Below are 13,640 nucleotides of genomic sequence, written 5' to 3'. Positions count from 1 at the left end.
AATTTCTATTACTAGCAAAATAAAGCTCAGAAATGAAATATTGCTGATACCTGGTTTATGTTTAGCTCAGAGGGAAGTTGCTGCCTGACAGACAGTTTGCAGTCCCATCAGAAACTTCCTGCAAAGAATCAAGGAAGGGCTTATGTGGTGACACAAGACAGGACAAGGTTCATAATGTGATTGGGATTTAAGGGACAAGGAGAGCAATAAGGGCTCTATGGCAATAACCTCACTGCAAAATTAATTTGTACTTCCAATACCAGAGAAAATCATCTCTATGAAGAGGGACTGCAGTGCCACCCAAATTTATACAAAAATCTGCAAGTTCTAATTGCTACTTCCTAAGCAATTTTATTCCATGGATTTGTGCCTACTTTTTTTTTTAGTTAAATAAATTGAAAAGACAATAAAAGAATTTTTCTTCTCATGCTGAGTTTAAATGTAGTCTCAGTCACTAGATCTGTTTTCTGTGAGCACCCCTGAGCTATGGATGTAAGATATGAGCAGAAATGAGAGTTGACAGAGTAGAGAGGAGCATATGCAACAGGCTGAGGAATAATTAGCCCTGGACACATCCCCACTGCAAAGTTTAGAAAGAGTACCTTGAAAAAGAACTCCAAGGTGTAGTTCTGCTGTCTTTGGCATGGGACTATAGCTAAGACTCATGAAGGTTAGTAATGATGCTGGAGAGCACTTACCTTGTTTAAAACACCAATGGCAAAGTAATTTTTAAGGTTCTGCTTGAATATTTGCACCTTTATACAGTGTTTACCCAAAGCACCTTGAGATGGGAAACTCTCAAGAGTTCAGCTGCTTCAGTTATTATACCTTAAAATGAGACCAGGATGTATCTCTCTTGTGAGACACTATTTCAATTTCTGTATCTGTTCCAGACTGAGCTTTTGGAGGAGTGTATGAAAAAATCAGGAGCTCAGCAAAACTTGAGTTTTGAGCTGTGGCATGAAGGGATCCTATTTTGATTTTTTTTTTTTTTTTTTTTTTTTTTTTTTTTTTTTTTTTTTTGTATGTGCATCTATTGCTTAGTTTCTGCTGTTCACTTCATTAGGAATGTTATTGAAGAAGCATTGATTTGAGGGAGCAATTGTTTTTGTTCTATTATAAGTACAGTTAATACATGAGCTTCTTTTCTGCTTATATGGGAGAAGAACATTTTGGTAATTGTAAATTCGCACACACATGCATAAGCTCTTGCCATGTCCAATGGCAAGTTGTTATGGGGACTGGCAGACTGTCATCATTTTGATAGCTTGAGCAGTATATCTCCTGAACAGCAATGGAGCTCTTATGCAGAGAGTATCGTATGTTCCCAGCCAATTTACAGGGAAACAGCAATAACATTTTATCATGGTTGAGAGCCCAGTAGCTGCTTCCTATTAAACTTGCCCTTTCAGATACCTGTCTTGGATTAATTTGTTGATTTCAAATGGAAACTCAGTCTTCTCCACTGAAGCATGACTTTCTAGGATAGACTCTTGCTGAATGACAATTACTTTATATTCTGGCTGGTTTCAGACCATTACAAGCTTTGGGCACAGTGGAAGACAGAGGACTTCTTCAGTAACTGATTTTAATATATGTCTAATTTTAACTGTCAGTTATATATGCACCAGTGGATGAATCTTCAGAAAGATGAAATGCAAAGCACTTCTAACTTGCTCTTATTAATGATACACTTGCTGCAAAGGAGAAAAAAAAATAGGTTCAGGTCTCCTGAAGAGAAGCTGCATGGTGTTTAAGAGCTATGAATTTTGAAGAAGCAGGGATACAAACTGACACTATCTTTCTTTCTCTTTTCCCAGAGCAAAAATATGTCAGATCTAGTGCAAGACAGTATTTTACATACCTGTATAATACATGCATATCTTTTAAATTATACTTTCACAGAGAGGTAGTAAAAATACTGTAAAAAGAGCATTCTTTGGGAGGGTTATATGTGTTTTGAAATAATAAGCTCTCTGTCTTGCAGTATACCCACAGCTGTAATTGCAGGCCTCCCCATACAGTTGGCTATGGCACAAGCAGGCACTACATTGGTAAAAATACTGATCTGGATGTAACAATGATAGGGAAACAGACAAGTCAAGAGATTTGTTTGAGGGGGAAAAAATCAACCTCTGTGTATTTGAAAGCTCAGACTTTGAATGCTCTCGGTGTGGTTTTTTTTCATTACAACAATTAAAGCCATTATTTGGAGTGGCTCTTGATGAAGACTTATGGTGAGGACTTTGATGCACTATGCACAATAAAAATACAATTCAAATACAAAAACGTACTGGTGCTGGAAAATACAGTTTGTATTTTTAAGTAAATTATCATTATAAACATTCGGTTGAATCAGAGGGTTGGGAAAAGAATGGGGAGGAGCATAAAGCTTGATCCCAGTTAGGCCAGTGGAGACTTTCCATTGAATTCCAGCAGCTGCTGCAGCAAATTGTAAATAAGAGTGCACAGCAGCACTGCTAGAAAGAGCTATCTGAAATACAAAAAATGATCTTGCTTTGCATTAGGAAGGCAGACTTGCAGGACACAGTGCTACTATAGGAGTAGGAGCCATGCTGTAGGGTTGCCTATCTTAAACGTAGTTTTTCAAATCCAGAATGCCTTCTGGAATAGATAGACTTGCATTTTAGCAACTGTTCCACTGGTAATGAGCTTTTCTCATCTGCAAATTAAAATTTTGAGTGCTACAGTGCCTGGAAGCCCTGTTAGGCTATGGGGATCTGCAAAAGTCTGTGATGTGAGAACTAACATTAAAAATATTGAAATCTATTTAAATAAACTTTGTAGAAGGTTGTGATATATCCCTTTTAAAATGTCCTTTTCTCATCTTGAATTGTTACTGGAGATAGTTCTCTTTCTTTCTCTTTTGTCCTGTGTATATAGTACAGTGCTGGATAAAATGCTGCTGCTTGTCCTTGGTATAAATGCAATTGATGTAAAATTACACTTGCAACTTATTATCAGCATAAATGTGAATTCATAAGAGGGTTAATTTTGTATAATATTGAAGAATTTTCAGGGTCTGCACTGAGCAGCAGTTTATGCCATCATCTCCATGGTAGAACAAATGACGTTTCTACTTGGACAAGCTTTGTTTTATTGGGATCAGTAACCTTATCAGCAGCTGACCCAGAACTATAATATATGTTTGCGAATAGATAACATATGTCACAGTGAAATGCAGACTTGCCTCATAAGCAGGAGCATATAATGAAGATTTAATAATAGCAAAGACAAGAATGCACAGATGTGTATGACGATAAAGTTTTTTTTGAGAAGTGCAGCATTTTTATTCACATTATTAGACCAGATTCAGTTGTGTTATCTTATTTACTTCAGAAATGCACTAGTGTTCACATATAAACACATCACACAACCATTTTCATATTGCCACACTTGCTTGGCAATTTTTTGCTTCCTTCAGAGAATATTTTGATATGAAGAACAAGGATGTGACCTCGTAGGTAGCAGAACAGAGTATGAGTATACCTTTTAGCAGTTGAAATGCAAGGTAACTGTTGTTCTCAGAGGACCTTTAATTTGCTTGCACTTTCAAAATTGCTAGGTGAAGAGGATTTGCTTAGTGCAAAAGGAAAAAAAGCTTTGAAAACCTACTACTTAAATGGTAGATTGATGCTCTTTAATTTAAGATACAGCATCCCTGCCCCCAATATCAATACTCTGTCATTTTTCATGGCTTATAATAAAGGGAGAGGAATGATGGTAGGGTCCTAAGATATAAAACAAGTCACCCATGTCTTGTGCGTTTTGACATTAACACTTCTCTTCTTTGACCTTTGACAGATTAGGCCTTGACCCAAAGCTGCTGGCCAAAATCCTAAATATGAGCTCAGGTCGCTGTTGGTCAAGCGATACATACAACCCTGTTCCTGGAGTGATGGAAGGAGTACCCTCAGCTAACAATTACCAGGGTGGCTTTGGAGCAACACTCATGGCTAAGGTACATAACACTTGCATGTCAAGTATGTGCAATTGCTTCTCTCTGGGCTTCTAGCAAACAGTCTTCTGAGTGAAAATTTGTGATTACAAGATCCTATATAGGCATGAATAGAGGGGACCTGAGCTCTTCCTGTAACTCTGAATTAATGAGTTGTTTACAGGGCTTTTCCTTAGTCTCCAGCTTCTTTCTAGCCACTGTTACTGCTGAGCCACTCAGTGAGATTATATGCATGTTCTTTTTGGAGTTCTGCCTTAATAAAGGAGTCCCAATGGACTTGTGGAAATAGTGAGCATTCAGCAAGCCATTTAGATGCTTCTTGCATGACTGCTCTAAAATTTAGGAGCCTAAGTTCAAGAGAGAATTCAGGGAAATCCAAGTGACTTAATTAGGTGCTGATAATGGCATAAGCATCTCAGATTTTGGGCCCACTCTCTTCCAGATACCTTTAACTGTGCTACTAGACATGCTCTCTAGCAAGCCCTTCCTTGCAGAGCCAATTGCTTGTGTGCATGTCCTTCTGACTAAGGCCATCTGGAATGCTGGAAGCAACTCACACCACCTCAGGCTGATCTCCTGCAGTTTCTACACCATTCTTTGAGCTCTCCTGAATTGTCTTAGCTGGTGGCAAAAGAAGGGCTTCTCATGTGTAATACATAGTAATCCACATTGCTTGTCCACAAAGTAGGAGATCTGGGGTTTAAGTCCTTCTCAGCAGTAGGAAGTTGAAAACCTACTGTTATCCCATCCCAGGAGAATGCACTTATTGCCATGCTCTTGACTTTTCCAGGAAAAGCGCTGTCCTGAGTCACTCTGTGGTCAGGAAAGCAAAGCTTTTAGAGGCCAAAGGAAAGTAGGCAAGGAGGTCAGAGCTCTGCATCTCACTGATAGGACACATAGTTGGAAGAAGGAGATACAGAACTCTGACTCTTGAACTACTTCTGCACTGAGCACAATGATTGCCTAAGGTAAATTATAAAATCAGCTCTGGAAGAGATGTTTCATCTAAGTGCATGAAATAATTTTGCACTGAATATCCATTTCATGGAGATACTGTCCTGAGGGAGGCATTTGAGTTCATATAGGATAGATTTTATGTATACCAGTTTATTGAGTGCTCCCAGCTGGTTATGCATTCTGTCCATTTTCAGCTCTTCCATGTAAGTGGAAATGTAGCACTTAAAACTAAAACAGCATTCTTAAAGCTGGTGAACTCAGATATTACCATGCAAATCTCCAAAGTGCTAGAGCTCCTGTATATAATACCTGCTTATCAATTCTGTTCATGTCATTTTGCAGTTGATTTAGGACAATTGGTGCATTTGCACGCTCAGTGAAATTAGCCAACTTCTCCTCAGAGCGGGTCCAGAGTGTTTTGCGTGTGGTAGCACCAAAAAACTTTGCTAATACTGCATAGCTCACAACCCCTCAATGACTGCTACATTTTATGTTATGGTCATGTTTTCCAATGACCAGGAACTTTCATTTCTTTGAGGAATGTGTTAAAATATTGAGAAGTAGCAGTTCTTACATTGTATTCATGTCATTGAACATTGGGAACAATAAATTGTTGTTTAAATTACAGATTTATAAAAAGCATTAGCTTATTGCTTAGAGTTTGCTAGGCAATCAAACCTGATCTTGGCCCTGCCTCAAAGCTTGTTGCCATGTTGTGTGTTGTTTTCAGAATCTGTTCTGCCTGTTGTGCTATGTTCCACACTGCAATCTCTATTCTCATGACTGATAGATCTCAGTCTTAGATCAGAATAAAGTCTTAGATCAGGCTCAGAATAGCCTCATGGTATAAATGGGGTAGGGTGCACATTTTCTTCCTTCCCTTTAAGTTTCTTTCTAAAGGGTTAGTTTTTTTCCCTTTGGTCTTCATCTCCCCTGGAAGATGCCCTGAAGGATCTTTCTTCAATTGAAGGAATAGCAGCCTGATTTGTGCCTGTTAAACTACCAGCCTTTGATTATAAAGCATCAATGATAACCAAGAGAGAGTTCCTCAGAGAGATTTGTAATTGCTGTTCACCTCTTCTGACTTGCCTCTCCTGACAGTCCTGAAGCTTTCTTTAGGCTAGAATCCTCAGTAAGAAGGAAAGACATTAAATTCCTCTCATGCCTCTTGAACTATGCTCTGTTTTTCTATATAGATGGAAGATTTCTTGAATAAATAGCCAAGACAGCTGATCATGTTCAGGCTATTCTTTGGTGCAGTGATGACCCCTTCTAAGACACTGCCTTTTAGTTTGTGGAAAGACTTTTGCTACTGTCCATTTCATCCTGATGTGTGACATACTATGCAGTTTGTGAATTGTTTGAAGTGGGGGCTTTTTTTAAGGGAAATGCAGAGCACGATTTTGCCACTTAAGAAATAAAAAAGAATGTATTCAAAGGAGAAAGAGGTAGGTAAAACCCTGAGGCTGAGGAGAAAATATTCCACAGTGAAAATATCTAGGAGTGCTTCAGTAACAGTCACTAAACACAGTTACTAAACTTCAATCTCCTGCTCGCATATCAGAGATGGTGGAAGTCAAAGGCTTTCTTAAAAATGTTTTGTCATCAAAATCTCTCAAACAAAGCCAGAGGATCTTTATTTTAAGTGTTTGGGTCAGAAAAGTTTGCCAGACACTTCTGAGAAGCTCTTTGGTCTTGAAATTTGATACTGAAACATACAATTTAGTCAACTTGCTGTGAAATCTGCTCTAAAGATTTTGCATTTTAAAAAAATCTAGTTTAGTTTACCACGCCATGTTTGTGTCCAAGGCATTGGCAGACCAGAAGTTCCATCTTTCACTGACAGCACAGTTGCTAATTAAATGTCAAATTTGGATCCTGAGAAGAGCTAGATTTATATCATACTCCTCTTGAATCATGTCAAGACAGCCTTTGAGCTTTATGCCAAATGGCAGTTTCATTTACATCAAAATAAATGTAAGGAACCAGGTAATTCTAAAGTGGAAGCAAATTGTGAAAGAGAATCTGTTTCCCTACTCTAAGCTAAGGAAAAGTGTTAGAATATTCAGTGCACTGAGACATCTGGAAGATGTTGTCAGTTCCACAGGGTATGAGAGAAGCCATAAACTATGCTCTCATTTTTGCTTTTCCAAATAAGTCAGCAAAGGGAAGTTTCTTTCTGAGCTGTTTTATACTATTTCACTTGAGGAAACTCCAAGCTCAAGTGAAAAGGTGCAAAATAGTTCACAATCTGAAGCTAAAGATAAGCTTTACTTACGTTTTCTTGCGTTTTTTTCCATCAAAGCTCTATTTTATAGAATGGAATTTCAAAAAAGCAAAACAATCTTCCTGCACTTCAGTCAGGAGTCCTTGTCCATTTGATGGTTGAAATGTTATTGAATGTTTCAACCATCTTGGAGCCACACTTTCTGTACTGAAGTGAACAGAGCTACTTTACTGCCTTGGTTTAGGAATGCTATTCCCCAGTTTAGTACTCCCACAAAAAAAACCCCTGTGAGCTGCTCCCCTCCCCCTCCAGTCAGAGACACAAGAGGTGGAGATCATGGGTTGAGATAAGAACAATTTATGGGAAGCAGCCATGATACAAGAACACAAGCAGTAACAGCACCATACTAATAACAAAAGAGAGGATTATTTAAATGCAAAATGCTCACCAAGCCCAGGACAATGAAAAGCAATGGTGGACAGACCCACCCACCACACTTTTCCTCAACCAGAAACATGCATCCTTTCTTCCCGGAAGCCAGAGAAAGTTCCTTTCCCCACCAATGGCGTAGGATGATACCAAATAACATTGAGGTCTTGGCCATGCCCACATGGTGCAAGGCTCCACCCCCTCACAGCTACTGCAAAAAATTAACCTTGTCCCTTGCCAAAACCAGGACATTTATGAAATTGTATTTGTGCTAACAGTCCATTCAAAATTTTCAGGAATTGTTTCTGTGAATATCCCTTCGGAGAGAAATAGATCACAGTCACTACTATCAATACCAAGTATTTTGACTAGTATGGAATTAGATGACTTTGCCATTCTAATATTCCATTACATGAGTTAAGCTTTCTTGAATAAAATGCTTACGGGTACAGATTGAATAAAATACGGGTACAGATTTCACAAAGACGGCTTATACATGTCATGAAATATCTTACTGTATGCAGGTTAAAGTAAGTGTTCCTAGATTTGTCAGCTCATCGGTCTTTCAACAGAGAAGAAGTTATCTGCCCTGATGTAGATGAAAACTATTTTGGATTCTGTGACATCTGATATGTATGTTTTTCCCATTTTCCTGGAGCTAGAAGTCATTCGAGGGTAATAGGAAAAGTAACTATAATTCTGATTTGTATCAGAATGACCTTTATAGAGCCGATTTACAGATCGAAGTGACATTTAGAGAGTAGAGTAGGATCTTGAATTTCCTTGTGCTAATTCAAATCCAGACACATAGAAAGTAAAGACCTGTCTTGTAAGTCATCCCTGAGAAGTCAAAGGTGCTCTCAGCAGTACTACAGTCTTTCACTTCTTCTGTATAAAGGATGGGAGCCATCTGTCAGAGTAGGGGAAGAGCGTCTTTGCTTACAGGCTTGCAGAGCTGTGGTGAAGAAGGCTTTAAGCTGAAGTTATTTGGGAAGGGAGAACCTGCATTCATCCCACTCCTACCAGTTTGATGCCAGTGACAGCAGTAGCTGTCCAAAGCCTGGAGGTGGATTGCAGGTCCAGCAGGAGAGCACGTGAAGAGCAGCACAAAAGAATTACAGCCATTCCAGCCAGTAAGTTGGCTTCATCAGGGTCCAGTTTAAATGACCCTATGCAAATGCTGTGTGTGCATGCCTACAGGGCTTTAATCTTACTGGCATCACAGAGACATGGTGGGATGACTCCTCTGAGTGGGGTGTTAGAGCGGAAGGATTCAGTAACCAGCTGGAGTGCATGGAGCTTCACCTGGGGATAGAGGAGGGACCGACTGAGAGTTTATGGGTCAGGATTAACGGGAGAGTAGAGACAGGTGACATTATAGTGGGGACCTTCTACAATTTATCTGACCTGAACCCTGAGCAGATGAGACAAATATAGACAAATAGGATCTATCTCACATCCACAAGCCTTGGTCCTCATGGGGGACTTCAACCACACTGATATCTGCTGGAGGGGCAGCACAGCAAAGCATAAGCAATCCAGGAAGTTCTTGGAATGTGTCGGTAAGAACATCCTTCTCCAAACATAGAGGAGCCAACAAGGAGAAGTTGTTATGTTGGACCTCATTCAGCAAGGAGGGTCTGGTGGGGAATGCAAATCTCAAGAGCAGCCTTACCTGCGGTGATCATGAAACAGTGTAGTTTGAGGTTCTTAGGGCAGCAAGGAGGGTGCACAACTAGCTCACTTTGCTGGACTTCAGGAGAGCCAGCTTTGCTGGTACTCTGCAGGAGTACCATGATAAGGCCCTGGAGGGAAGAAGGGCACAAGAGAGCAGGTTAATATTCAAGGATCACCTCCTCCAGGCTGAGGAGTGATGCATCCCAACAAGGAGGAAGTCAGGCAAAACTATCAGGAGGCCTGTGCCTATGAACAAGGAGTTCCTGGACAAATTTAATCACAAAAAGGAAGCCTACAGAGGTTGGAAGAAAGGACAGCTAGGCTGGGAGGAATACAGACAAATTTTCTGAGCAGCCAGGAATCAGGTTAGGAAAGCTGAAACCCTGATAAAATTAAACCTGACCAGCTACTTCAAGGGCAACAAGAAAAGCTTCTATAGATACAGGACTTTATATAGGGTTAGGACTTGGTTGCCCAGGATTTGGAGAAGGCTGAGATACTCAAAAACTTTGACAGGTGTGAGAGGTGGGCCCTTGCAAATCTCATTTATTTCAACAAGGCCAAGTGCAAGGTGCTGCACTTGGGTTGAAGCAATCCCAAGCACAAATATAGGCTGGGCAAAGAATGGATTGAGAGCAGCCCTGAGGAGAAAGACTTGGGGGGGTGTGGGTGGACCAGAAGCTCAGTGTGACCTGGTAATGTGTGCTTGTAGCCCAGAAATCCAGTCACATCCTGAGATGCATCAAAAGCAGTATGACCATCAGGTCAAGGAAGGTCATTCTCCACCTCTGTTCTGCTCTAGTGAGACCCCACATGGAGTGCTGTGTCCTGCTCTGGGGTCCCCAGCATAAGAAGGCCATGGACCTGCTCTAGTGAGTGCAGAGGAGAGTGGTGAAGATTGTCAGAGGGCTGGGTCATCTCTGCTATGAAGAAAGGCTGAGAGAGTTGAGGTTGGTCATCCTGGAGAAGAGAAGGCTCTGGGAAGACTTTATAGCACCTTCCAAGACTTATAGGAAGCCTACATGAGATGTGGAGTAACTGAAAAAGAGTAGATTCAGATTAGATATTGGGAAGAAATTCTTCACTATGAGGGTGGTGAGGCATTGGCACAGGTTGCCCAGAGAAGTTGTGGATGCCGCATCCCTGGAAGTGTTCAAGGCCAAGCTGGATGGAGCTTGGAGCAGCCTGGTTGAGTGGAAGATGTCCCTTCCCATGGTTGGGGGCTTGGAATTAGATGATCTTTAAGGTCCCTTCCAACCCAAACCACTGAAAAACAGGAAAAAATCAACTGCACAGCAGATTCTATAAACCACCATAGTTCTGAGTGGATAGGAAATCTAGGCATTTCCTAGTAATACTTGAGAGGTTCTTTTACAACTTTCTTGAAATATAGACCCCAAACATTGATTTCATTAACAAGACCATAAAGGCAACCTTCAATGCAGGCATTACTTTCCTACTTAGTTAAGAGATCTTTTTATATATATCCAGGCTCTTGTTAGTGCTTCCTTCTATGTGTTGTTTCATGTCTGATTTAGCTTAGAGTTCAAGACATCCTACAGCCTAGCTGGCAGCTGACTATTTCTGTCTAACTATGGTTAGTCGTAGTACCTGGTACTCACCGTTGGGTTCTGCCATATTGATTTCAGATTATAACTGTAATTGACCAAGGAGGACACATTTCAAATTTGTCCTCTTTGAACCTTCCCTCCCTTTTGTTGACCCAAATACAGTATTTAAAAACACAGTGGAACTATTCTCTATGTGCCTCTGTTAAAGAAAGTTATTAAAGTCACTCAAGAAGAATTTTGAGTTGTATCAGACCCAGGACTGCCCCATAAGCAATTCTCTAATACCTCCTTCCAATTAGGCAGCAAACCAGTTATATTCACTAAGTGACCTATGAGTCTCATTTTGCTATTAACTGTTTAAATTATAGTAAATGTATATTTGCTAAGTGGCTTCCGTTTTCTTGTTCTTGAAATTTCTTCTGCCTGACTTTTAACCTGTTTATAGTAATAAAAATTCCTCTTGCCAAAAGAACTACATTATACTCTTAGAATCTATGTGAAATGCTTCAGTGAATAGCCAAGGAGATTTTCTTACTAGAGATTATATACTTAATGGGGAAAAAGAGTCTGAGTCTTGCTACCAGGTTATATAGTGATCTAGAATCTTAAAATTCTTCCTGTTCTTAAGGTGGTGCCTGCCTGGCAAAGTTTGAGGTTTTTCTGTTGAATAACATTGAATTACTGTTTAAAAAATAAAAACTACACAAAACCTGCTTCTTCCAGGTCTGAAATGTTAAGGCTGACATATTGTACTTATTGGCAGTAGAGTTCTTGTTACAGTGGAAGCTAAATAACTTATGTATATGGATGTTTATGTCCTTGTTGTTTCTCCCCTGACTTTTTCTCTTGTTCTTTCCTTCCTTTCTTCCTCTCTGCCCTCTTCCTCCCTCTTCTTGCCCCCCACAGGATCTTGGCTTGGCCCAGATTTCTGCCACCAACACGAAGACACCAGTTCCTTTGGGCTCCCAGGCACATCAGATCTACAGGATGATGTGTGCGAAAGGCTATGCCCTGAAAGACTTCTCAGCTGTGTTCCAGTTTTTACGTGAGGAGGAAAGCTTGTGAGCTGTCCTTTGGAAATGGACACAATAACAAACCACTTTTTTTTATCCTTATAGCTCATTTGGGAAGTTCGTGGATTTAATCAAGCATCCTGCTTCCATATAGATTAATCATCTTTGGCTGTCCAGATCACAATGAACTCCGGAGTTTCTTTATAATTCTTGAAAAGGCAAGCCACAGGGAAGGGATTGTTTGGCAATTAGCCAACAGCAAGTCCTTTTTTTTTTTTTTTTTTAAGAACCATCAAAGTGTTTTTCACTAGATGCAATAAATAATTTTTTTTTTTTGGTGAAATACTTAACTGTTCATATATAAAATAACTTACATTATGGCTACAGACTTAGTTGAATCATGAATAATAAGAGAATGTTTTATTGCAATTTTATCATATATAGTGATCTATTAAAATTTAAAGTTGATACCTTATGGAAAAAGGGAATATATGTTCAATGAGGAAACACATCTTGAGATGAATTTTTTTTTGTTTTGGACCTAGTAGCCTTGAGTTGATCAGAAGTTAATTTTTCCTAGGATTCAGGTTGCAGATTAAGTTTACAGGCACGTGTTCTAAGTGGAAAGCTGTTACACCATGTTTACCTGACAGACTTAGGTCAAGTAATGTAGAATGTGTGTCTCTCTTGTAAAGCTCCGTTACTGTATTTTGCTAACCCAATTTTATATTTTCTTGTATTCTGTCACGCATTTTCAGAACTCAAGATCAGCACTTACCAGAAGTTCTAACAAAGTGTACATTTGTTTTAGGTAATTACTAAAGTATTTTAAATCTTAACAAACCCCATTATTTTGAATAGAAATAAAATCTATACTGGTAAATACTTGTTGCACGATTATTTGCTTTTTGTTTAGGTTGAGTGTTGTACGTGCAATATTAACCAAAACCTATACTAAGTGGTCTTATTTTCTAATTTGTTGGGTTTTCTACAGATTATCAGATCATCTTGCAAATCCAAGCCTTTCAAAAGCTCTTGTTGTGAAATGCAGACAAATATATAATATACGCAAATATATTTGCATATATATTACCCTAACAATTCACATCCCATTGGTCTTGCCAAAGTATAGGTACATATTTGGCTTTATAAATACTCATGCTGATTGTACTAGAACTACTCACATTCAAACTCTATGCTTAATGATCAATTATGCATCTACATTCCTGTTTTGGTGGTATGATGGATCCTTTTATAGATGCACATTAGGTTATCAGAATTGTGTGCTTCAATTAGCTCAATTCTGCCAATAATCAGACAACTTGGACACTCTATTCCAACAAATTAGTAACATCATGCATAAGTTATTAAAGAGTAGTAGTTGATCTCTTCTGCTTTCAGCTTTCTTTAAAAACTGTTTGACATTCCAGGTGATTCAGGGATTTGGGATTCATTATTGTTGTATATGAGCATAGGACTACTGAGAGCAATTGTACTTTTAAAAAATTGTTTGTATTGTTACAGTATTGTTTCTACAGGATTGCATTCATTCAGAAATTAGACACAAAACTACCTGTGGCACGAACAGCCACTCAGGTGCAACATGGCGCCATAGTTACAGATGTGTGGTCTTGACCTTTGCTAACAAGATCACATTTATTTCCTATGGGACTCCTGCCTCACATAATGCAAAGGGTAGATCTAGTCATGTTATGAATTTTGGGTCTGTAGTGAAGGCTGGTTTTGAGAGTGGGATCCTTTTTCATTTGGACATTTTGTAATGGATG

The 13,640-nt window shown here is 39.3% G+C and overlaps 1 protein-coding gene across 3 annotated transcripts in view; it reads left to right on the top strand.

The window, feature by feature from the left end:
- The window catches only part of HIBADH (3-hydroxyisobutyrate dehydrogenase), an 86,219-nt gene extending 73,412 nt beyond the window's left edge, over positions 1-12,807 (top strand). For all 3 annotated transcript variants that reach the window (XM_053970366.1, XM_053970384.1, XM_053970374.1), the window contains 2 exons: positions 3,826-3,982; positions 11,747-12,807. In XM_053970366.1, the coding sequence (XP_053826341.1) occupies positions 3,826-3,982; positions 11,747-11,905 (316 nt within the window). In that variant the 3' untranslated portion in view covers positions 11,906-12,807. The remainder of the gene's footprint in view (positions 1-3,825; positions 3,983-11,746) is intronic.
- Positions 12,808-13,640: the final 833 nt, after the last annotated feature.

Source organism: Vidua macroura, chromosome 1, assembly GCF_024509145.1.
Source record: "Vidua macroura isolate BioBank_ID:100142 chromosome 1, ASM2450914v1, whole genome shotgun sequence".
Lineage (NCBI taxonomy): Eukaryota > Metazoa > Chordata > Aves > Passeriformes > Viduidae > Vidua > Vidua macroura.
The sequence above is the reverse complement of the archived record's forward strand: the minus strand, read 5'-3'. Positions and strand labels throughout refer to the sequence as shown.